Genomic DNA, 26,864 nt, shown 5'->3' with positions numbered 1-26,864 from the left:
CATTATAAGCAAATGCCATGGGCGACTGAAATGCCTAGGGGCATTCCAAGGCTCTCTGCCGCCCCCGCCCGCCTACCTCTGCCTAACCACCCCCCTGCTGCCGCGATCACAGCTGAGCTCTGATCGGGTAGCGCAGCAATTGGCCGGTCACGTGACTGAGACTGTGACGAGCGGCCACCCGGCGCCCGGCCAGGTCAGAATGAGCTTCTGCCCAGAAGTCTGTCATTGACTTCCACCTTGTTTCCTACATGTGATGTCATGGCTCATTCAACGTCCATTTAGCACAGCATTTTGCTTGACAAGAGTGCAATAAAGCACTGAAATGTTGCATTACAGCATCAGTGTGAAGTAACTTAATTTATTGAGACCGGAGGGCCGCCGACCGTTTGTATATATATATGGGGGAACCAGCCAAAATCTTGAGGCCGGGTACACATCAGAACGACGGGCAGTTGGCACAATGGTTTACTCAATTTCCCTTGAGCCCAGAACGATATTGAGCGTACACATTGTACAATCCTTCAAGCAAAGGAGTGATTTAACATGTCGTTTGATTGTATAAGATTTATCTTTGTTCCTGTACATACTAGAACAACCATCTTTAAGATCACTGGGAGTGGCAAGAGGTGACGTCTTCAGAAGTCAACAACATATCGACCGGTCGTCTGGTTGGCCGTACACACTACACTACACTGTGCACCACATCGTTCACGATATCTTCTTATTGACCGTGCAGCACGGCCGACCAGAGGATGTCGTATACGACGCATGGGAACACTCAATTGTGCATTCACATTACCCGATGTACAAGAATGTGTAACACTAATTTACTTGAAACTGCTACGTCATGAATAGAAGATGGGTCTCAGTAATATCAGTCAGGCAGTGCCTACAAGGATGTCACTGGTTCCTAGCATATATATAGGCTTTCTTGGTTTATCCTGCAAACTGGATTCCTTCACACTGTGTAGGCGACAGGTCCTCTTTAAAGGTCAGTCTCTCATAAACATCCCCTATTTTACCCGTTCATTCAATCTGTTTATACTGTTTATTTTTCATACAACTGTGCATAATATCTTATGCTGGCCATACACGCTACAATTATCGGGGCGATCCGCCTGATATCGGGGACCGAGGGTTAAATATTGCTCGGTCGGGCATGCCGGATTGTCCAGCATGCCCGTCCGATGCGATATTTCCCGTTAAACTGTCGGCCACATCGGGCAGTGTATGCCCAGCGCGGCCGACAGACAGACATTTCCTGTGTTCCTTCCTACGGAAGGAACAGGGAAATGTCTCCTCCCCCGGGGGCGGAGCGCGGATGTCGGGCTATAAACTGTGAGAGAAATCTCAGTGTATGCCGGCGACATCTGCGGCTGGCAGCCAGCCAGATAAAATGTCTGTCGGTCTGACAGACATTTTATCTGGCCGTGTATGCCCAGCATTAGTGCTTTATGAATACTGAATAATATTAATTGTGGTATTGTTGTTGTCTTGTAGGTCACGGATATATGGCACTCTCACTTCACCCGACTGGTGGATAGTCAGATTCTAGCTTCAATCAGAAGTGAACCAGCTTGGTTTGATGATGCTGGTCATGAAAGTTTGGGTAAGCATCTAAATGACTTGTCTTGTCTTCTGAAGTAATCACACACATAGCAGTTTTCCTCTAACAGCATCAGGCAAATGCATATTGGGAGTCAGCTACGGCAATACCCCACAAGGGGGTAGATCAATACAGTAATATAATAAAATAATGCAAGGGTAAGAATCTTAGCCCAAACAGTTAAGTGGAGAATTAAACTTATTTATTCAGTACCACAGGTGTAGACAACTGAACTTATAAACTTTTAAACTGGTTGTCATAGCACATATAAACTAATTAGGGTAAGTACAAAACAGGTTGCAATGCTTGTTATCTGGAGAATTTTGCTGTGGAACCTCCAATGGCAGCCAGACTGACATTGTAACTCTGAACAGTAAATCTGGTAACCAGGGAAAAGACAGAGTAGTTTTCCATACTGTCCAAGTCCTTGGCTGCCTCAGTCACCCCTATCCTGCCAGTGGTCCACAACAGCCGGATAGCACACTGCAGCAAGCTAAACAACTGTCCTATCGCACCAAATCAGTAGAGCACAAGATAGGTAGTTATTTAAATAAGGAATATAATAATATGTAAAAGATTAGGCTGGGTAGAAAAGACAAAATAACAAGGTAATTGCTCATGAAAAATTGAAATGGCTAAATTGTGAAAGCTGATAGTGTACTGTAGGTAAATTAATTGTAAGAGAACAAAAACAACTTATTAATTATGTAATTGTCATCTGTGCTTACAGTACATAACAAAATTGTTAAGAAGCATTGTGTCGCAGTAACCATTGCACACCACTACATATTAGTATTCTAACTAAGGATGAACTACATTTACCACTATACAGATTAAAGGGAAATGTATCAAACATTCTAAAGCAGGGGTCTTCAACCCGTGGCCCATGGAGCTGTTCCCTGTGGCCCGCCGTTGGTTAGCGTAGTGCTGTCCGCAGTGAGTGCAGTCCGCACTACACAGAAACAAACAGCGCCACCGGGTAGTACACTTGTATACACGTCACCGGTGTGTTTGTTTTGGCAGCCAATGACAGTCAGACAGACTCTCATTGGCTGCTGCACCCATGGCCGGAGCCGGGCTGGAGCTCACGCTTAAGCTCCACCTTCCTGCTCCCGCAGTGGGTGATGGGAGAGACATCATGACGTCTTTCCCATAGTGCAGAGTGGGCTGGGAGGACGTAGGAGCGGACAACGGCAGGTGCGGAGATTCAGGTAAGTGTTGTTTTTTTTGTGTCTTTGTCCTATATATGTAAGGGGCACTGCATAGGGATGGGGGCACTGCATAGGGGGGACTACTACTGGGGGCACTGCATAATGGGGACCACTACTGGGGCCTCTGCATAGCGGGGACCACTACTGGGGACACTGTATATGGGGCACTACTGGGAGCACTGCATAGGGGGTCTACTACTAGTGACACTACTGGGGGCACTGCATAGTGGGGACCACTACTGGGGGCACTGCATAGGGGTGACTACTACTGGGGGAATTATACAAGGGGTACTACTGGGAGCACTGCATAGGGGGGACTACTACTGGGGGCACTGCATAATGAAGACCACTACTGGGGCCACTGCATAGGGTGGACCACTACTGCGGGCACTGTACAAGGGGCACTACTGGGGGCACTACAGAGGGGGGCAGTTATGGGACATAATTGTTTGAGGATGAGGGCAACTATCTGACATAATTAATGGAGGAGGAGGGACAGTTATGGGGCATAATTATAATTGTTCGAGAAGTTGGGCCATTCTGGGACCTAATTAAAATTGTAGGAGGGGGCAGTTATGGGACATAATTGTGTGAGGAGGGGGCAGAGTCTAAATACCGCAGTATAGCTTAGTGGCCCTCCAGCTTCGTTGAATTTTTTAATGTGGCCCACACTGTCTTAAAGGTTGAAGATACATGTTCTAAAGCATGGAGAAGTGGACAGGTGGAGAAGTTGTCCATAGCAACCAATCAGCTTCTACCTGTCATTTTATAGAATGTACGTGATAAATGCTAGCTAACAGCTGATTGGTTAATGTAGGCGACTTCTTCACTTGTACACTTCTCGACTCTTTAGAGCAGGGTTTCCCAATCACGGTCCTCAAGGCACACTAACAATCCAGGTTTTAAGTATAGCCATACTTGAACACATGTGACTTAATTAGTACCTCAGTTGTTTTGATTTAACCATCTGTGCGTAAGCATGGATATCACTAAGACCAGGACTGTTAGTGTGCCCTGAGGACCGAGGTTGGGAATTACTGCTTTAAAGGTTTAATACATTTCCCCCTAAGATTTATAAGGCACCAGCCCCATGTGTGATAAATGCTAAGTTTAGTTATATATAAACCATTGTTTCATATATTTATAAATTCACATATAACAGGATTTCTGGCAGAACCAGAACTGGTCCCAATATTTGAAAAGAGGCAAAATTAGACCAGTGAGATTATTATTATTTTTCATTTATATGATGCCACCATGTGTAATTATAATATTATATATTATAATAGGTACTGTATAAATGGGATGAAACGATAATAGAGGGGCAAAAAAAAAACCACACATGAGGCAATTATACAAGAGTGAGATAGGTAATAACGGGATATAGTTAAATTGACAGCGGACAGGATGCCAACCGCCGAAATATTGACACCGGAATCTCGCCGCCTGGCAAAATGCCGATGTCGATATGCCGAAGGAGATCAGGATACCAGCATCAGCATTCCGAACGCCGGATTCCCGAACGTCCGGACCCCGGTAAGTATCACACTTTCCAAAGGGGATGGGGGGGTTGAGTTTAGGCTTCCCCTGGGGGAGATTAGGGTTAGGCACCCCCCGGGGAGGTAGACTACGGGGAGGGGGGGTTAGGGTTAGGCACGCCTTGGTTGGGAGGTTAGGGTTTGGCACTGGGGGGGGGGGGTTAGGGTTAAGCACCAAACAGGGAGGGTTGGGGGGGGAGTAGGGATAGTATACTTACCACCCCTGTCGGGATCTTCAGCTTTTCGGTAGCTTCCGGCGTCGGTATTTCATTCCGTAATAATAGTAGCACTGTGACCTGGTGCCTGGGGAGGGTGGACAGATGGGATCAGAGTCAGGCTGTGAGGAGGAGAGTACTGGAGACAAGTATAGTGCAGAGTGAAAAACTGTGGTACCGATGTGTCCTCATACACCTACACTCTTTGCCATATATGGCGAGCGACGCATGGTGCAACTTAGACGCTCCACAACAGGTAGAGATTCATGGACCTTTGTACTTTTTCCTAACTTTTGTGTCTTATTCACATCATAGCCGCAAACAGAGTAGTAGTTAAAGATCTTAGAAATGGTTTATGTGGATACATATGTAAGTTAAATATGTAATTGTGTTCTAGGTCATAATATCCAGAAATATATTATTGAAAATAAATTAATAACAGAGAGTCAACATATTTGTAAGGAACCTATCATGCCAGCCAATCTGATAACTTCTCTTTAACAAAGTAAATTGCAGTATATTGTTATGATTTGGTTGGGATTTTGTGAGTGCATTACATAACAGACTGCTATGTAAGATAAAGGGAAGAAATACCTGTATGTACATGGGTAAATAACTGGCGGGGGGAGCAGGAAGCTGTGCTATTATGAATGGCACATGTTTAGATATTGCTAGCTATTGGTGGGATACATGAGGGATCAGCTCCTAGGCCCAGGGCCGATGAAAGGTTTCTTGGCACCCTAGGCATTTCTTCAACCTTGCGAAATGCCCTCCCCCCCACCCTCGGATAGCTACACAAGCCCTTATGCAGTGCCCCCAGTAGTGCCCCTTATATAGTGCCACCAGTAGTGCCCCTTATCCAGTGCCCCCAGTAGTGGTCCCCCTATGCAGTGCCCCTTATATAGTGCCCCAGGTAGTGGTCCCACCAGTGAAGTGCCCCCAGTAGTATTCCCCCCAGCAGTGCCCCCAGTAGTAGTCCCCCCCAGCAATGCCCCCAGTAGTAGTCCCCCCCAGCAGTGCCCCCAGTGGTAGTCCCCCCCAGCAGTGCCCCCAGTGATAGTCCCCCCCAGCAGTGCCCCCAGTAGTAGTCCGCCCCAGCAGTGCCCCCAGTAGTAGTCCCCCCCCCAGCAGTGCCCCCAGTAGTAGTCCGTTTGTCCCCCAGCGGTGCCCCCAGCAGTGATCCCAGGGACAGACAGACACACGTTAAAAAAAAAAACCTCCACCACCATAATCCCCGCTCCGGCGTCCCCTCCTCTGTCCCCCTGTCTCTCCCATCAACCACTGCGGGAGCCGGAAAATGGAGCTCATGAGTGAGCTCCAGCCGGCTCCGGCAGTGGGTGCAGCAGCCGATGAGTCTGTCTGACTCTCTTCAGCTGCTAAAACAAACACACAGCTGCCGGCGTCTGTGTGTTTGTTCCTATTAGTGTAGTGCGGACTGCACTTATGTGCGGTCCACACTACCGCCTTGCAGGGCCGGCACTCTTAGGCAAATGCCTAAGTTTTCCTAGTGGTAGTGCCGGCCCTGCCAGCAGAGAGGACTGTGTTGGTGTGTCATTATGAGTTTGTGTTTCATGCACTGTCAATTTCACTCTAGAGTCTTTCTGACTCTCTTCGGCTGCCGGCGGCTGTGTGTTTGTTACTAGTAGTGTAGTGCGGGCTGCACGTATGTGCGGTACGCATTACACATTATTCCAGAGGTGCCCTGCAGTGGCCAGCGCTCTTAGGCAGTTGCCTAAGTTTGCCTAGTGGTAGCACCGGACCTGCCTAGGCCCTTTATAGGTAATGATTGTTTAGCACATAAAGTTTCCATATATGCAGACAACAATAAGCTTGTGTCATTATATAAATAATTTGTAGACTGCATCTTGTACTCGGGGGTAGTTTTGTGTATAATGCAGACACAGGACAGCCTAAGAGGGATCACAGACATGCTGCCTTATTAAGAAATGAAGTGGAGGCGTTACATTAAACATAAAATTTGGCAAATTGAGGTTGGTTCCTTTCAGAGAGGTGCCTTAGATGTGATATACAAACATATGTCATAACATTACAAAGATTTGTCTGATGTGTTTTACACACAGAATTTTACAGGTTACCAGTGCCACCAAGAGGGAGTACTGGCACAAGTGCAGCAACTTCTTTGTTAACCTTCCACAGGCCCACTACAACATGCCACATTACCACGTCTTTTTTGTACCTGGCAATCCATTTTGATAACACCTACAGGTGACAACAAGAGGAAAAAATCTGTTTCTGTACAAGAAATAAATAAAGGGATTTCTACCTGTTGGTTAGTAATACACTATACAGTACCAACCAATCAGATTCCTTCCTGTCATTATTATCGTGCAGTTTAGATTATTAAAGCTAAAATCTGATTGGTTGCTATGGATTATACTGAATTTGTGCACATAGCATTATACAATACACAAGCGATGTTAAAATATGTATAAATGTCTTAAAATATGTATAAATATTTGTATAAACAATAAAGGTCATTATTTAAAATAAGAGAGTTCTGATGTCATCACTTCAGTGTTCATTAGGTAAAGTAGTGTACTGTAAGGAATAATTCTCTCCCTACTGTAAACTATAATGGACATTAGAAGTCTCTCAAATTGTTTGGCCTAATGTTGCTTTATTTGTTTTATTTGTGGTCATAGGGCCTGATTCAGAGATGGGATATTTACGCAGTTGAGCGATTATCTGTAAACTGTGCATATTTCTAAGTCGCACTGTTCATGGTCAAGGTAAATTATCGTAGTCGTTCCTCGGCGATTTTTTTCTCGCAGTGTTGATTTGCAGTCAGAGATCATTAGTGGGAGGGGACGGCAGAAAACGCAGGTGTCACAGCCTTTGTCTGCAATCCCATACACAATAAAAATATGTGGTCATAACTGCGCAAATGAAATGATCTGCAACCGATGCTGCGTCTTTGTACATAGATGCTTGGCTCTGCAACGCCACAGGTGGGCATCTCAGTACAATCCTCGGCATCTGCGACATTTGCATATTTTCTCACAGCAGCTGCGATGGCATTAGCATACATCTCTGAAGTAGGCCCATGGAATGGATCTGTGAATTGTAATGTCATACGTAGGAGATGCTGGGCGTTAATTTAATAAGAGTCATTGCGCAGACTGCATTGTACACATTGACTGAAATGTGCTTTTACTACTTCAGGGTCCATAGGGTATCCACAGGATACCTTTGGGTATAGGTGATGACGTCAGGCATCGGGCACCATAGAGTTAAGTTTTCAGTTCTCCCAGGATGCACTAGGGTCCCCCTCCTATACCCCGCCCCCGAGCCAAGGCATCTCAGTTTAGTTTGGTGCCCGGCCGGAGTTGGATGCACCTGTTGGAGTGGGGGCTAAGAAGAGCCCCTGAAGTTTTCTTCAAGCAGCTGTGGCTGCACATCTGGAAGTACAGCATGGACAGTCAGTCCTGACGTCCATGCTGTCTTCCCTACACCCCCGCCGGTACCAGAACGCCGGTACTGATCCGAGGATGCTGGTAGGCATCTAGTGTCACAGCTAGCGGTGACCCCAGATGTTCAGGACCATGGCCGGAATCAAGGGGGACAGCAAGGTAAGCAGCGGGGTCCTGCGGTGGGTCCCCGCTGTTACATGGTCCTGAGTCCCCAGGCAGGGGGCTCCCTGGGGACTGGCTGCAGCGAGCCAGGTATATAACCTGCGCTTCCACTACCCCCCTGGGACAGCGGACCGCAGCAGAGCGGTAGCGCTGCAGCGTCCCGGGGGTTAAATGCATGCCAGGGGAGCGCGCCTTCCCTGTCTCACAGCCGGCGCCTCCCCCACTGCACACAGCCCTCTCTGCACACGCCGACTGGCCCTGTGGCAGCGCTCCTCCCCCAGGCCAGCCTCCTCTAAGCTCCTCTGCGGCCATCTTCACAACCGCATGGTGAACGCTACTGGAAGCCTGGAATCAGAGGCATCATGGTCTGGGTCCCCCCGCATACCTCTCCTCCGATTTGGTACAGGTCTGTGTATGCATTGCTGTGTCCTACCAGACTCTGTGTCTGGGTAGTTGAGAATCAGCACTGATAGTGCAGGAATTGATTTTTCTTTGCATTGTATGTGACTGTGCTAGCGCTGCTGCCTGTACTTTACTTCTATTACTGTCAGCCTTATTACTGTCCCTGTCTTTCTGCTAAAGCCCTCGTGGTGCGGTGCTGCAGGGTGGTCTCTCACTATACGAACAAGTATTGTTGAGAGGGGTCTCATATTTACCATTATGTCTGAGAGTGATTTCCCTGTACAGCTTCGGTGTGCTACGTGAAAGACCCCTATAGCGGAGGGGGAGGGTAGCGCGGAAGGGCTATGCCGTCCGTGTTATTTATTGGCGCGACCTATTACGGTCACAGCACCGGTACAGGAGCCGCCCTGGACTTGTTTCGCCAAGGCGCTTACAACCCTCGTGGGCCAGTTAGCTCCGCAGCCTCCATTCACTCAGATGGGATTGTCCCAGCAGTCAGTGGTGTCGTCACCCATGCAGGGTTTCCCGAGACAATTAATGGTACCCCACGGTCTCCATATTTCCCCTCCTCAGGTCTCTCATGAGCCTGCGTGGGTTAATTCGTTAACAAGCTCTGTACAGCAGTTGTCAGACGTGTTGCAGGGGGAGTCTGTGATGCGGCCCCACAAGCGGCCGGTGGCGTCTCAGTCCGCTCCTTATGAGGATGACAGGACGTCCGATGATGGGGAGATTCTGGATCTTTCTGACCAGGAACCTCCCCGTCCTAAAGAGTCGGACGCTAAGTCTAAGGTGTATATACCTGGCCTTATTCGTGCAGTCCGGACTGCTTTAGTTATTGAGGATGAGGAACCTCCGGTATCTAAGTCCAAATACGCCTTTTTCAAAGGTTAAAGGTGATGCCACAGTGTTTCCTCTTTCGGGACAAATAGTTGACCACCTAGAGGAAGCGTGGAAACTGCCAGGCAAACGATATCAGCCTCAAAGGCGTTTAGCAGTGGCGTATCCGTTTGCGGACAATTATTTTGCTAAGTGGGAATCACCTCCACAGGTGGATTCTCATGTGACACGCCTTGTCCGTAGTGCCACGTTACCCATTCCATCCATGTCCTCCCTTAAGGATGCAACGGACCGCAAGGTAGAGATCTGCCTGAAGTCCGTCTATTCCCTGGCAGGGGGGGCAGCACGGCCAGCCATGGCCATTTGCTGGGTCGCCAGAGCTATGGAGCGCTGGGCTGATACGTTGGAGGCGTCCTACAATCCCGACTATTCGGCTGAGCAGGCGGAGTTGATAGGCAATCTCCGGGATTCGGCCACTTATATCAACGAAGCGGCCTTAGATATTAGTACCCTGGCGTCTCGAATTTCTTCGGCAGCGGTGGCTGCAAGTCGCACTTTGTGGTTGCGAACCTGGAAGGCGGATGCTGATTCCAAAAAGGGTTTGGAGGCATTGCCTTTTAACGGAGAGGTTCTCTTCGGTCTGGACCTGGACAAGATTATAGCCACGCTGGCGGCAGCTAAATCAGCATGTCTCCCGTTGGCTGCTGTTCCTTCTGGTTCAGGTACATCGTCCTTTCGGGCTTACAAGGCCCAGGGTAGGCCTAAAGCACAGTATTTTCCCCGTCAGGCTGGCCCCAAAAAATCGGCCAAGCCCCGGAAGCAGGCCTGGAGTACCAGACGTCCGGTCCCTAAGCCAGATGACAAGCCTGCGGCCTGACGGTCCGGGCCTCCCTTTGGGGGATCCCAAAGTGGGAGGCCGCCTGCTGCAGTTCGCCCGGTGTTGGTCGGTCACCACGACAGACACTTGGGTTCTCGAGGTGGTCTCACACGGGTATGCCCTCTCCTTCCGGCACAGACCCCCAGCTCGATTCTTCACCACGGGTCTACCATCAGACCGGAACAAAGCCACGGAGCTGCGGAAGGTTTTGCACACTATGCTCCAGGCTGGAGTTATAGTGCCTGTTCCATTCTCCCAGAGGGGCCAGGGTTTCTATTCCAATCTCTTTTTGGTGCAGAAACCCAATGGGTCGTTTCGTCCGATTCTCAACCTCAAAGCTCTCAACAAATCTTTGCGGGTACCGAAGTTTCGGATGGAGACCCTACGGTCCATCATTCTGGCGCTGGAACCTGGGGACTACATGGTGTCATTTTACATACAGGACGCTTACCTGCATGTCCCTATTCTTTTGCGCCATCAGCAGTTCCTCAGGTTTGCAATCCGCAGCAACCACTTCCAGTTCCAGGCGTTACCTTTTGGCCTGGCGACAGCACCACATGTTTTCACCAAGGTGATGGCGGTCATGGCGGCTTCCCTGCGGCTGCAGGGGGTCCGCATGTTGCCGTACTTGGACGACCTTCTATTAGTGGCAGGATCTCCGGAGCTCCTTCTGCACCACTTGGACCTGACCATTGCGCTACTGCAATGGCACGGCTGGTTAATAAACTGGCAGAAGTCCACCCTGGTCCCGTCTCAGCGGATTCTGCACCTCGGAACCTTATTGGACTCGGGACAGCAAAGGATCTTTGTGACGGGGGAAAAGATCTCTGCCTCTCTGCCGTCAAGGGTGCGCAATTGTCTGCAGAGCCGCCGGGTGTCTATACACTCGGCGATGAGGTTACTGGGCTCCATAGTGTCGGTATTCGACATGGTGGAATATGCCCAGTTTCACTCCAGATCTCTGCAGCACCTGATCCTGTCCAAGTGGAATGGACTGCCTTAGTCTCTAAAATCCCAGACGATAGTGCTCACTCCGGAGGTTCGCCTGTCCCTTGCCTGGTGGTTACAGACGACCCATCTCAACAAGAGTCGTCCGTTCTGGGTGGCGAATTGGGTCCTGTTGCCGACGGACGCCAGTCTTCGGGGCTGGGGAGCAGTTTCGGGTCCACACTTGTTCCAGGGCAGGTGGACTCCGGCAGAAGAAGAACTTCCAATAAACATCTTGAAACTCCGAGCGGTTTTCAATGCTCTCCAGCAGGCACATCGGGTTCTCCAAGGTCACCCAGTGCAGGTCCAGTCGGACAACGCTACCACCGTGGCCTACATAAACCAGCAAGGAGGAAACCAAAGTTGGGCGGCTCTCGTGGAGGTGTCTCGGATCCTGGTATGGGCGGAGCGCAATCTTCCGGCCATATCAGCTGTCTTCATCCCGGGAGTGCTAAACTGGGAGGCGGACTTTCTCAGTCGTCAGGACGTTCATCCGGGAGAATAGGTCCCTGCACACGGACGTTTTTCAACTGCTGGTGGACAGGTGGGGTCTTCCAGAGATCGACCTCATGGCGTCCCGGCACAACAACAAGTTGCCGGTGTACGGGTCTCGCACAAGAGACGAAGAGGCGTCTCTGGTGGATGCTCTGTCCGTCCGGTGGACGTTCCGGTTTGCTTATCTCTTTCCGCCGGTTTCCCTTCTTCCACAGGTAATCCGGAAGTTCAAACAGGAAGGAGGGACGCTCCTGTTGATAGCTCCCGCATGGCCCAGACGGCACTGGGACCTTCAGGGTCTGTCCGTGGACAGTCCTCTGCGGTTGCCGCTACGTCCGGACCTTCTGTCACAGGGTCCTTGTCTTCACCCGGACCTGACTCGGCTGTCTTTGACGGCGTGGCTGTTGAGACGGCCATATTAAGGTCCAGGGGGTTTTCCAGCTCTGTAGTGCGTACCATGCTCAGAGCTCGGAAGCCGTCTTCCGCGAGAATATACCATCGCATGTGGCATATGTTCTTCCAGTGGTATCGGCCGAGAGGTTATGCACCGCGGGAGTTTCGTCTGTCTCGGATTCTCGCCTTCCTGCAAGCGGGACTAGACCATGGGCTTCGCCTTGCTTCTTTGAAGGTGCAGGTTTCAGATTTTTCATGGCAACAGGGCAGTGCTACGCACTCGTCCTGAGTTTCTTCCCAAAGTTGTTTCCCAGTTTCATGTTAACGAGGAAATAGTTGTTCCGGCCTTTAACTCACCTGGCCTTTCAGTGGGTGAGGCCACTTTGGATGTTGTGCGGGCCTTAAGGACTTATGTTGACCGCACTTCTTCGTTTAGGAAGTCGGACGCTTTGTTTGTCCTCTATGGCTTCCGTAAAAAGGGTTGGCCTGCTTCAAAGCAAACTTTAGCAGCCTGGATCCGTATGGCTATTTCTGAAGCTTATCTTCATGAAGACCTGCAGGTTCATCCTTCTGTGAAGGCTCATTCCACTAGGTCTGTGGGTCCTTCGTGGGCAGCTCGACGTGGTGCCTCTGCAGTCCAAATCTGCAAGGCTGCTACGTGGTCCTCTGTCCATACCTTCGTGAGGTATTACAGGTTTGACACCTTCGCCTCTCAGGATGCTTCCTTCGGGCGGCGGATTCTCCTTTCAGCACAGGAGCGTCCCCACCCTTAAAGGATACTGCTTTGGGACATCCCCAAGGTATCCTGTGGATACCCTATGGACCCTGAAGTAGAAAATTTGAGATATGCTAAGAACTTACCTTTGTTATCTCTATTTCTACGAAGTCCATAGGGTTCCACAGGACTCCCGCCCTGTCGCACCTGTGCTGCAGATGGGCTTTACTCTGGTCACCGGTTTGTCCGTCTCCCTCTGGTGAGAATGTGATTCTTGTATGTGTCCAGATCTTTCTTCTCTCTCTTCCTTCTCCTCCTCCGGCCTATGGCTTGGTAACTAACTGAGATGCCTTGGCTCGGGGTATAGGAGTGGGACCCTAGTGCATCCTGGGAGGTTGAAAACTTAACTCTATGGTGCCCGATGCCTGACGTCATCACCTATACCCCAAGGTATCCTGTGGAACCCTATGGACTTCGTAGAAATAGAGATAACAAAGGTAAGTTCTTACCATATCTCATATTATTTTAATATTTGGATGTAAAAAGAGTTCAGTGCAGTGGTTCCCAAACTTTCTTGAATCACGGCACCCTAGAGTATCAGCATTTTTTTCAAGGTGTCCCTAGGCCAAAATGTTCTTATTAATTCAGGAAAATTATTAAATTAAGTACAGTTTGAGTCTCCCATATCCAAAATGCTTGGGACCAGGGGTATTTTGGATATCGGAATATTCCGTATTTTGGAATATTTGCATAGCATAATGAGATAACTTGGGAATGGGACCCAAATTTAAACACAGAATGTATTTAAGTGTTATATACACCTTATACACACAGCCTGCAGATCATTTTATACAATATTTGTAATAATTTTGTGACTCAAACAAAGTTTGTGTACATACATGAAATTAATTTATGTTTCATATACACCTTACACACACTGCCTGAAGGTTATTTTATACTATATTTTTAATAATTAGGTGCCTTAAACAAAGTTTGTGTACATTGAACCATCAAAAAGCAATGGTTTCACTATCTCAGTCATGCTAAAAATATTCCGTATTTCGGAATATTTGGATATGGGAGACTCAACCTGTATATTGTGTTTACCTGTCACCCTTAGGTTCATCTATGTGGTGGAGGACAGGGTTGTGCTTCTGTTTGTACACATTTTTAGTCATTGGCAGCCACCAGCATTGGTTTTGCCTATGACATTGACCATAAATATTTTAAGTTAGTCCTTCACCACCAATCCATGGCACCCCTGCATGTGTCCCGAGGCACTCCAGGGTGCCACGGTACCGTGTTTGGGAACCACTGAGTTAATGTATGGGGCAAACGGGATGTAGTTCCGCCGGTCTCAATACCAACATCCGAATCCCGACAAAGGACTTAAGACAGGTGTCGAAGTATTTCGACATCTATCTTAATCAGGGCGCCGGAATGCCAAAGGACACTGGACCAAACGAGGTAAGTCCGGGCGCCCTTAGCATTAACGGCGTGGGGGGGGGAGGGTTAGCTTGAAGGAGCGTAGTGGGGTTAGGGTTAGGTTTTGGGGGGGAGAGTTAGGGTTAGGCACCCCTAGGGGGAAGGGTTAGGGATAGGCACCCCCAGGGAGGAGGTTAGGGCTAGATACCCTCCCTGGAGGGTTAGGTTTAGGGTACTGTAAGGGGGGGTTAGGCACCCCAGGGGGAGGTTAGGGTTAGGCACCACTAAGGGAGAGTTAGGGTGGGGGAGAGGGGTAGGGATAGAGTACTTACCTGCCTTGTTGGGATCTTCTCCCTTAGGGCTGCCAGCATCAGGATATGAACCAGCAGCTATTCAGCCACCGGGACTTCATACCCATTCCTGGGCAAACTACTGCTATGTGTATATTTAACAAGGTACATAAAGTGCAAATGTGCAGTAACCAATCAGATATTTGCCTTTATTTTCTAACTTCCAGTAACTCAAGAAAGCACCAACTTAGTTACTTCCGATTTTCACTTTGTCTGTAAATAACAATAGTTGCTTACTATGAATAATTTTATTTCAACTAGGCTCCTGGCCGCAGTACAGATGGTACATGGAGAATGTGATATGTGTGAAGCTATTGTGAAAATGGATGGGGTAAAAGAAAATTAGGGATAATGAGGGGGGATAAGAATGAACTTATAGTGACAGTCATGGGTAAAGCACTTATTATGTACATGAGCTGACTATGTCCTTCATTACTTAGCCTGTCTCCTGATGAATTAACTAATTTATTTCCCTTGCCATAGATGAAAATCAGGAAGCCAAAGCACTCCAGATCCTCAGTGCTATACTGGATCTCAGAGCACAGGCTCCAAAAAAAGAGCCAGCCAAGATGGCAAAGATACTACATGGACTAACTATGCTGTTCTTCCTCCGCCGGGATTTCCACAAAGTAAGAATCTACAGCAAGGCTTACATATTTGTTAATATACTTGGCTCCTTTTGTAATGAGTTGACTGGAAAAAGGCAAAGCCAGATGTTTTATCAACAGAACATGCAGATTTTCAGGTTAGAACTGGAATTTATTCAGAGTCTTCTAAAATGACTTGTCTGACTTTTGGCAAATTTAACTTTATCTGTACAGTGTGTGTGTAGAGTTGAGCTGCCTTTCGCATAGGCAGATCTGGTTTTCCCATTTTGTCCTACATTGTTTCATATGTGGGTCTACAGTGACCAAACTAGGATTATAATTAATCAGATTTTGATTGGACTGGCTGTAGCCTGTAAATTCAGATGACCAATGGGAGACTGAGATGATGCAAACAAGTAAGCTTTTTTGAAAAGGCAGAACCAGTGTATTAACTTATTACATAAGGTAAACACAGTTCAGGAACAATAATATGGCTTACATGAGACAGCATCTTAAACAAGCAGAGTATTCCCAGCACATTCATGGTTCAGATTGTCCAGCATAGGGAGAGCTGCTGAAGGTGCAATCTCTCCCTCACATTTCCACTGACTAACTAAACTTACCATGTCTTTATACCTTAGCTGGTCTTAATTGAGGTAAGGGTGTGGTTCCTCCCTAGCTACAGGGAAGTTAACCCTTTCCTCAGAATGGGATCACATACCTCCCCCGTTAAAGGGCAAACCTAAATCGCCCGTGGTGGAAGCCCGACTCTCCAGCCCAGTTTGGGACAAAAAAATTTGTATTCATATGTAGACGTTCCGGTCTATGCCGGACTTCAAAGGAAAAAGGCTGGAGAGCCAGGTACCACCTAGTCAGTCAGTTAGAATTTTTCATAGACTGTAACCATTTTAACGGTGCATGATCAGTAACCACAGTAAACCTAGCCCCACAAAGATAATATCTCAATGACTCAAGAGCCCATTTTATAGCGAGGCATTATTTTTCTATTACAGAATACCTAGTCTCTCATGGGAACAACTTTCCACTAAGCTAGAATCGGATGTTCAATGCTGTCAAACTCCTGACACAAAACTGTCCCCAAACACAGAAAAAAGAGATTTTCCCCCCAGCACACTGCAGCAAAAACAATACTTAAATCCTACATGATAATAGAGATTCAGAGGTATTAGTTACATACATTTGCAAATATATGAATATATGTCCCCAAGCCCACATCTGAGGCGTCTGTTTGCACGACAAAATGCTTGGTAAAATCTGGAGACTTTAAAACAGGGCTTTTACACAAAAGATATTTAATTTTGGTGAATGCAGACTGACAGTCCCTAGACCACTCAAGTTTATTTGGAGCACAATTTTTCAAACGATCTCTTAAGGGAGCCGCTAAGGTAGAAAACTGAGGCAAAAACCTCCTGTAATAGCCTGCTAAACCCAAGAAGGACCTTAACTCTTTTTTGGTAGTCAAAACTGGGGCATCAGCTAGTGCCTGTACCTTACTCACAAGGGGCTTTAGACACCCACTGCCCACCACATACCCTAAGTACTTGGTTTCATTTTTACCTAGAACCCATTTTTTAAAATTAGCAGTTAAACCTGCCTCTCTCAAAGACTGAAGAACAACCCTAAGCCTATTAACATGGGCATTCCTATGATGACTATATATGACAATATCGTCCAAGTATGCTGCAGCGTAATTTTGATGAGGATGAAGCACTCAGTCCATTACCCTCTGAAAAGAGGCTGGGGCATTGTTTTCTACTGAAAGAGGCCCAACAGAGTAGAAAAAGCAGTTTTCTTCCCAGCTTCCTCTGTCAGCTCAATTTGCCAATATCCCTTCGTAAGATCAAGGGTAGAAATATATCTGGCCGAACCTAACCTATCAAGCAGGTCATCGACCCTTGGCATTGGGTAGGCATCAATTTGGACACTGCATTAACTCTGCGGAAGTCTATGCAGAAGCTTGTAGAACCATCTGGTTTCGGGACCAAAACAATGGGGCTACACCAGTCGCTAGACGACTCCTCAGTTACCCCTAACTTAAAAATGTCTTGTATTTCCTTGATTTCCTGCGCTTGTTTTTCCCACGGAAGCCTATAGGGTCTTTGTCGAACTACTACTCCAGGCGGGCTTACCAGTTCATGTAAGACTAAATTGGTCCTCTGCGGTTTCTCAGAAAAAACATCTGAGAATTCATTAACAAGGTTCCCCAGGGGAGACTTCAGCTTGTCTGAATTCAAAGGTTCGAGGGATGGAGAGACCCCATCGGACTGAGGAATCTGTGGAACAAGTTCACTATGGCCATTTCCAGGGTCTACAAAAAAACACCTCTTGATCCTTCCATACTTTCAACAGGTTAACATGGTAAATCTGCCTACCTCTACGAGAGTCAGGTTGAGAGACTTCATAATTTACTTTGCCAACATTTCTAATTACTTCAAATGGCCCTTGCCACTTTGCTAATTTACTTCCCTGAGTAGGTAACAACAAACAGACTTTATCACCAGGTATAAAACTCGAGTTTGAGCATTACGGTTATAGAGAATTTTTGGTGCCTCCTGTGCATTTACCAAATTTTCCCAGGCCAATTGACCTAGTAGGTCTATGCGATTACGCATCTGGACCACATATTGAAGTATGCTTTCGCCCTCTATTGGTTGTTCTTCCCATGCATCCCACAGAAGGTCGAGAACACCCTGTGGCTTCCTCTCATGAAGAAGCTCAAAAGGGGAAAAGCCAGTAGGAGCCTGGGGGACTTCTCTGATTGCAAATAACTGTCTCTATAAACTTTAACATAACGTAGACTTTAGTGTACTGTTGAATCTCTCGACTAAACCATCCGTTTGGTGATGATATACTGAGTTCTGACAGATTTAATTTTTAACAACTTTAACACCCCCTGAATTGACTTGGCATAGTTTGTTCCTTGGTCGGTAATAAAATCCAACACTCGAAAAAAGCTTTAATAACTAAGTCGCTACCTGTATGGCTGTAGTGACCCTTAAGGGAAATGCCTCCAGATAACGGGTGGCATAGTTAACCACAACTAAAATTAATTTATAGCCTTTAGACGGTGGTTCAATCGGATCCACTAAATCAACCCCTATTTTTTCAAAGCTGACCCCTACAATTGGGAGAGGGATCATTGGGGCAGGAGAGGGTCGGTTTATTGTTGTCTTTTGACACTCTGGGCCTGATTCAGAGCCGCTCGTAAGCGGCCGCTCGTTCGCTCTGAGCGATGATCGCACAACTGCGCATGCGTATGGGTCGTAATGCGCATGCACAAAACAGTCATTGCAGTCGAAAATCCTGCGCTCGTAAAACAGCGAGGGGCTGCTAATTTGATTGACAGAATGTGCCGTTTGTGGGTGGTAACAGGGGAAGGTGCTTGAAAACGGGGGAGTGGAGATCCGAATGCAGGCGTGCCTAACGGTCAAAAAGGCATTTAATGGTAGTGAATAATTAGTAAAGGAGCGTCATCGACCACGTCACTTGGTTGTCTTTTAGCCTGAACTGCTCGCAGTGATAGCGGGAAGAAAACCACAAGCACTGCGAGCAGTTCAGATGCCTTTCGATGTTCCTGATTAATCTAATAAATAGCGGAGATGACGTGTGATGCGAACGGCAAAGGGGCGTCTTTACAAAATAGCGAGTGCATTTTTCGGACGCTCGCTCAGACATAGAGGCGTCAACACACTGCAAAGAGCAAGCGCTCAATTTAAATATCCGGCCCCTTTTTTAGAACGAGAGTCCGCAAATAGCGCCCGGCTCTGAATCAGGCCCTCTGAACAAGCGGAACAGAACTGTGAAACTTCAGTATAAACACCTGGCCAATAGAACCGGGAGGTTATTCTCTCCACCGTCTTATCCCATCTCAAATGACCACCCCAAGGAACTGCATGGGCTACAACCAAAACCTGCTTTCTGAAAGGGCTCGGGACCACCAACTGTCGTATCACCTCCCCGTTTGTTTGTGCAAAATGGGGATATTTTACTTCTGTTACATGTGACAAGAGGACACCATCCACTGAAAGAACCTGTACAAAGGCCCTTTTTAAAGCAGGATCTTCCCATTTGCCCTTTCTTCAATCATGTTGAGGCGCAAGGGAAAGTGTTAAGACCTCTTCATTAATACTATTTAATTGAACCTCAGCATTATTCCCAGCGCCATGAGGATTAGACGAGCTGCTAGACACATCAGTGTTCCTAGACCTTTCAGCATTACCATGGACATCAGAATGCATAGGCACATTACTAATGAGAGATTCACCCTCGACCAGTCTATTACCGACTTGCACACGTACATGTATTCTAGGCGGAAGAGGGCAAGTCTCTATAGCTGTAAAGACACCAGAAAAATTAGCAATCAATCTGTGGACACATTCCTGATGCCCACCTTAACCACATGAGGAACACACTTGAGCTGGAGTTATTGGGGAAGTCCTTAACTCTGGATCTCCATCTTCTGGAAAATGGGCAGCCATCACCTTCCCCATAGTATGACTTCTGTGCCGAAAACCCTCTTTACGTGAAGAGAAGGGTGAAGCTGTATGTCAGGATTCGTGCTGCTGGATCACACCGGAGGCTGCTGGAGCCGCGCTCCGTCTGACCGGGCTCTGGCGCACTCCGGTGTGTGCCCGCTCTCCCCGCAGCTGTCTACGGCATTCGCTGCATGGAACTTCCTAATGCTGCTGGAGGGATTGCCATTTAGCCATGCTGCCAGCCACTGCCTCTCTCTGCTCCACTTACCTAAGGATGTCTTCACTACCTGGCACTGTTCCTCTGCATCCAAGTTGACTTTTCATGTTCATGGGCGCAGTCATCTTGGATTGGTCACCTGATTCAGCATCTGCCAATCCTGCTTAACTCTGGGGTCAGCTGTGAGTAATCGTCCAACCAGCAACAGACACTGGGTATTTAAACCCTTCCTGGACTCTCAGTCAGTGCCTGTGCAAAGTCTCCTAAAAGTTTTCTTTTGGCTCCTGTTGGATCTACGTTTGTTCCTGATATGAATACCTTTAAGTCACTATTTAGTGCTGCAAGTCACTTAAGAAAGAATTGCTTTCCAGTCCAATTGTGTGGTTCCAAAGCACAAAAAGTTATTTATGTAAAAGGGATAACACGATGTAAGAGTTAAGAATTAGAGTAAAAAGCAATAAAATAGTACAGCCGATACATACGCGTGCGCACTGGTCCCAGTATACAGTCATCAATCCAGAAGTCTGCGGTCTCAAGAAGATGTGTATACACTGAGGTCAGAACACAGCCTATATACCTTACAGGTTTCAGAGTTAACAAAGGAACAAATTGACAGGTTCTCATTGGTTCTTGCTACTGGTCAATCTGGTCATTGGTCAGTTCATACGGTGTCATCAGGGGTGTGGCTCAGTCTTCCAACAGTCACATTTTGTGGCTTCTCGCTGAAGAACTGGTTAATACTGGCTACAACACTGCATACAAGTTATAACATTCTATTCAATAACTCCCTATCATCCATAACTAGCAGACGCATGATGCGACTTCTTTGCAGATAGAAATGGATGTCTGCAAATAAACAGGGATTTAGTATGATACCAAACATGACATGTACACTGTATTCTGAACCTTAGATCTCTTTTAAGTACATCTCACATCATAATTATTAGATAACAATACCTTTAATAACTCTGGTTATTAACTATAATGTGTGGGAACCATTTTATATGTATGCGTTCGCATATGTGCATCTGTGTATTGAAACCAAATATGTGTCTGTATGTATGTGCATACGCATATGAGCGTCTATGTGTACGTTTGTGAATATATATACGAACGTCTATGTGTATATATATATATGTGTATATATATATATAAGATATGTGCGTCAGTGTATGTGTATTGTGGATTCGCATTTGTGCGCATTGGATTGCACCGGCGCAAAGTAGTGCCCTAGTAACACGTCATCCGACCATAGACGACTATATCGTCAGATAATTGTAAAGCGATCATATCCAATTATTTGGCTTTGACAGTCCACCCTTTGATAGCAAACATAAAACTATCACATTCTTAACCTTTTTAGTCATGCATAATAAATTATGGTATGACATAACTCGGTCATTGAACCATCAACATTGCGTTTCAAGAAAGGGTAAAACAACCCTTATACGCCATCTGCGGATCTATAGGGGACCATTGGTAGGATGTGGGACCTCATCGAACCTATAAAGGAAGTTTGGGGGGATTGAGACTACATTATCTATGATGTTTAACGGAACATTTACAATATATTTTATTATACATGACCAAGCCTATTCACATGTTATTATCTGATGGTATATTCAATTTCAGGATTGTAATGCAGTTCTTTATCAACCTTAGTACCTATACCACCACCACTTACCACCATTAGGATTTAATTTTCACGGTTTACCTTGGTGGTACATTTTCCATACTTTAACACAGTAAGAACACATCTGGCACATAAACCAATTACTAAAATGACAACAAGTATAAGAATAAGGAGCTTACCTACAATAGCAATCATTTCCTGGGCCCACTGCCCTAGACCGTAGAACCATTTTATAGGGTTTAGCCATGAGAACCATTCCTCTACCTTTACCTCAATCTCCTCGTACAAGAAGGTATTATGGTCCTTCCAAAATTCCCATTTCAGTTGTAGGATTTCATCCATTCTCCAGTCAATCACCTCTTTGGGGTCATTAGTATTATTGGTGATGTACGTGCAACACTTGACACCAAATTGGGTGGCCAAAGTCTCACAATATCCACCAGTAATAGCTGTCAGGTAGTTTAACACTAGCCTATGTTGTAACAATTCCTTTTTATAAGCCTGTAGCTCCTCACCCGTATACCTGAAAGTGATCATACAGCTCGGTGATGTTGTCTATTAATTTAGCCAGGTCTTGGATGTATCTAAAATTTAAAGTTCCCCGAGTGATCCTGTTGGGATCTAATGCTACCAAACTTTGGAAGCCAGTTGTTTCACTAGTCAACTGCGTGGCTATATGTTCTTCACCAGGGATCACATTTCTTTTGTCATGATGTTCATACTGCGTGTGTATGTATGGAGGTGGTGCGGTTTTATGGATACCAATCATTTCATCATGTGTAAGGGTCATTACCTCTGGGACCAATTTACCTATAAAACATAAACCCTTGGAACTCGGAGATAACCATGAATATGCCCTTTTCCACAAACATAGTATACATTATCTGGGAGGACATAAGGTATATTACGGTCTTGCACAATATCACAAAGTTTTAACAAAACTACCTATGCCTATTGTCCTCATCTGCTCAAGGCACGTTTCGGCCTGAATAACATTTTTATAATAACCCGTAGGAACTTTTCCAATAGATACCACATTCGGTTTGTTCCTACGTCCTCGTCTCTGGGGTTTGTCACTGCTGGTGTGGTGAGCCATTGTCTGTTCCAATAAGTCTGCTTCCCAATCTCCAGTCTTTCTATGTATGAAATGTTCAGACACAGCAAAGACCGATGTATGGAATATTGGCACAGCTTTAAACTAGGGGACCTTGTGATGTTATACTTCCCGTCTATGGACCTCTCTACCCGTAATTCAAGGACCTCAGAGAATTTTAATGGGAATGATAATAATCCTACATTATGTTGTCCCTGAGGCACGTGAGTGCACACCCAACATTCAGTCTTGTTTAAGATCCTCTAAAGGATGCCCGCCCAAATACAGATTTTTCTTGGACTTGCATCGTTGGATGCATTTCTCATCAACTAGGGATCCACAGTGCTCACAGATACAATATTCCTCAGACAATAGCCCCTCACACTGTCTCCGAGTTCCATGGCTAACAGATCTCTTAACAATCCCTGAACTGGGTTTGACCATAGGTTGCCCTGATCATTCTATTGCTCTCTCCTCTGACTCCACTCTATCGACATCACTATCGGCCTCCCTCTCCGTCATCTGTCCTCCGTCACAGAAATAGGAAATCCTGAAACAAATAAGAATGAGAAGAACCCTGGAACAACAAAAAGAAACAGAAACAGATCACCACTCCATTGCTGGAATAGTAATCTGTACACATCTCTGACTCAGGTGTTTTCACTGCAGTCTTTAGTTCTCCCGAGGCTCGCAATCAACAGGTCCACGTTGTCTGTTTCGACTTCGCCTGATACCTCCTTCCGGTGGTTGACCTTTCTGCAGTCAGTGTAATGGACCCAGGTATCTCTTTCTGCTACCTTCAAGGATGTGGTATTGTCATCAACACCTGGTAAGGACCTTCCCACCAGTCTGTCAAACAACCTGAGTGTAAGAAATTTCGGATCATAACATATTCTCCAGGTTCAACATCATGAGTTTGTTTCTGGCATACCTGGTAACAACATTTTCAGTTTCAGCTGTCTACTCATTTTTTATAAGATATTATACAGTAACCTCATTATTACTCTTCAAATCATCCTGCAGACTTATAATCAAATGAGGTTGCCTTCCAAACAGTATCTCAAAGGGGGACAGATTAAGAGGAGGTCTGGAAGTGGTTCTGATGCTATGGAGGACGAGCGGTAAGGCTTCTGGCCATCGTAATCCAGTTTCAACCATGATCTTTCTCAGTTTATTCTTAATAGTACCGTTTACCCTCTCCACCTTGGCACTGGCTTGCGGTCGGTAGGGGGTGTGAAGTCTACTATTGATTCCCATAAGCTTACACATGTTCTGGAAAACATCACCAGTGAAATGAGTACCCCTATCACTTTCTATGATTCTAGGGTTACCGTATCTGCATTCAAACTCCTGAACAATCTTCTTAGCAGTAAACACAGCAGTATTAGTGGCAGCTGGATATGGCTCTACCCAATTAGAAAATACATCAGTACAAACTAATACATAATTGAGATTCCTGCAAGGTGGTAATTGAATTAAGTCAATTTGTATTACCTGAAAAGGACCATCTGTCGGAGGGATATGAGATAGCTTGTTTGGGATTGTCTTCCCGACATTTTTCCTCAAACAAGTCCGACTGGACATTGCCCTCTTTCCAGCTTGAGAAGAAAAGCTTGGTGCACACCAATATGCTCTGACCAACTTGCACATACCTTCTTTTCCCAGGTGAGTCAGACCGTGTGCTGCCTCAGCCAGGCTTGGGTAGTATGCCCTGGGAGCAACAGGCCAACCTTGTCCATCTCTCCAGAGTCCTGAGGACTCCTGACCACATCCCTTCGATCTCCAGACCGCCTTTTCCTGTAGGGAACACAAATCTTGCATTTGAATTAATTTCTGTGTGTCTATTGTCTGGAAGACCATCACTTTGTTAGTTGGTATATTTATGCGTAACCCTACTGCCCATTTGGCAGCTTCATCTGCTCTGTTATTACCCATTGACACCAGGTCTTCTTCGCATGTGTGGGCTTTGCATTTGATGACAGCTACTGCCTTTGGTAACTGAATTGCTGTCAGAAGTCCTTTTATGTGGTGTGAATGTGCTACTGGTGTGCCTGCCGCTGTCATAAAGTTCCTAAGACACCAAAGAGCCCCAAAATCATGTACTACCCCGAAGGCGTACCTAGAGTCAGTGTATATATTAGCTGATTTACCTTCTGCCAACTCACACGCTCTCCTAAATTGCCACCAGTTCAGCCACCTGTGCGTAGTGAGGTGGACCAGCTTCTACAACATCCTTGTCATTTACAACAGCATAACCTGTGCATAATTCTCCTGTGTCTGTCTATGACAACTCCCATCCATGCAAAACGTCAAATCTACATCTTCTAATGGTGTGTCACGTATGTCTGGTCTTGCAGTAAAGGTCTGATTCAAATATTCCATACAATCATGTGTGTCACTATACCTGCAAAACTCACCTCCAACCAGAAACTCACCTCCTTCCACCCTTTGTGCATCTCGAGGTACATATGGTAAGTACGTTGCTGGATTTAACGTATTGCACCGTTTAATGGTAGTATTTGCAGGTGCCATCAGAGCTAGTTCCCATTTCGTGAATCTTGCTGAAAAGACATGTCTGGTTTGGGCAGAATTTAACAAAGCAGATACTGCATGCGTTGTATAGACAGTTGTATCATGCCCTAATACTACGTCCTCGCTCTTATTTACCAGAAGAGCAGTTGCAGCTACACTTCTTAAACACGTCGGTAGTGATCTTGCCACAGTGTCCAATTGTGCACTGTAGTATGCTACAGGTCTGCTAGCATCACCATGTTTCTGTGTGAGGACACCTGCTGCGCAGCCATCAGCTTCCAGACAATATAACTCAAAGGGTTTTTCATAATCTGGTAATCCCAAGGCAGGTGCTCTTGTCAGACTATCCTTAAGGTTAAGGAAAGCCTGCTCTGTTTCCTCTGTGTGTGTGTGACACGGTTGAGTTTTGAGGATGACACTAAGGCCCTCATTCAGAGCCGTACGCTCTGAGCAGAGCGCACGCTCTGAATGAGGGCCGGGCTCCATTTTCATGGAGCGTCCTCCTGGACGCTCGTATAGCTGTGGGTCACCACCCACAGGCTATACGAGCGTGCTTTGTGATGGCCGCGATGGTCTCGACCATCGAAATTGCGAGCCGGAGCCTGCGGTTGAGGTTTTCAACCGCAAGCTCCGGAGTGATTTTGGCTCTATCAGAGCCAAAATCACTCCCACTGACATCACTAGTGATGTCAGTGGGCCGGCTTCTGACGGGAGGCGTTCCCGTGGGAACGCCCCCGTCAGGGAGGCACGCCCCCGGCACGCCCACCAAAGGGGGCGTGCTGTCAATCAACATTGACAGCACGCCCCCTTTGATCGGACACAACGAGCGAAGGACTTTCCTTCGCTCGTCGCGTCTGGCGCATGCGCACGACGGAGCTCCCTCCGTCGTGCGCATGCTCAGTCCATAACATCGACCCACTTGCGAGCGGACAGCCGCTCGCGAGTGGGTCTGAATCAGGCCCTAAGTCCTGCAATGGTAATGCCAAAATAGAAAAACCTGGGATCCACGTCCTGCAGTATCCACACATGCCCAAGAAGGTACAGATTTGCTGCTGGTTTTGCGGCAGGGTCATGGTCTGTATGGCCTGAATTCTGTCCGTTGTCAAGTGTCTTAGCCCCTGGGTTAGACAGTGTCCCAAGTATTTGACCTTAGTCTGGCATGGCTGTAATTTTTCCTTTGCAACTTTGTGCCCTGTTTGTGAAAGATGAAGCAACAACAGTTTAGTATCATTTAAACATGACATAAACGAATCAGAGCACTGCTTGCTGCTGTTTAAAGAAGTCCAACATTTGTTGCAAAACTGCTTCCATGGTGGTCTCTTTACGATCCTTGGCACATTACCCACTGTATCCCACTTCTGACACAACAATGTAACAGGTAAGTTCAGACGACCAATGGGAGACTGAGATGATGCAAACAGGTAAGCTTTTTATTCCAGGCTTGAAAAGGCAGAGCCAGTGTAATAACTTCTTACATAAGGCAAACACAGTTCAGGAACAATAATACAGCTTACATGAGACAGCAGTTCAAACAAGCAGAGTATTCCCATCACAGTCATAGTTCAGATTGTCCAGCATAACGAGATCTGATAAAGGTGTAATCTCTCCCTCACATTTCCACTGGCTAACTAAACTTACCATGTTATTATACCTTGGCTGGTC

General features: G+C 46.6%; 1 protein-coding gene across 3 annotated transcripts in view; it reads left to right on the top strand.

The window, feature by feature from the left end:
• ZMYND12 (zinc finger MYND-type containing 12) overlaps window positions 1-26,864 on the top strand; it is an 88,205-nt gene that overhangs the window by 41,798 nt on the left and 19,543 nt on the right. The window contains exons 6-8 of one of the 3 annotated variants that reach the window (XM_088453970.1): window positions 1,501-1,609; window positions 4,217-4,353; window positions 15,128-15,273. In XM_088453970.1, the coding sequence (XP_088310096.1) occupies window positions 1,501-1,609; window positions 4,217-4,353; window positions 15,128-15,238 (357 nt within the window). In that variant the 3' untranslated portion in view covers window positions 15,239-15,273. Of the gene's footprint in view, window positions 1-1,500; window positions 1,610-4,204; window positions 4,354-15,127; window positions 15,274-26,864 lie in introns of all 3 variants that reach the window. The other 2 variants (XM_088453969.1, XM_088453967.1) reach the window with 2 other exon arrangements.

This window comes from Taudactylus pleione, unplaced genomic scaffold, assembly GCF_031769625.1.
Source record: "Taudactylus pleione unplaced genomic scaffold, aTauple2 ptg000604l, whole genome shotgun sequence".
NCBI classification, from domain to species: domain Eukaryota; kingdom Metazoa; phylum Chordata; class Amphibia; order Anura; family Myobatrachidae; genus Taudactylus; species Taudactylus pleione.
The sequence above is the reverse complement of the archived record's forward strand: the minus strand, read 5'-3'. Positions and strand labels throughout refer to the sequence as shown.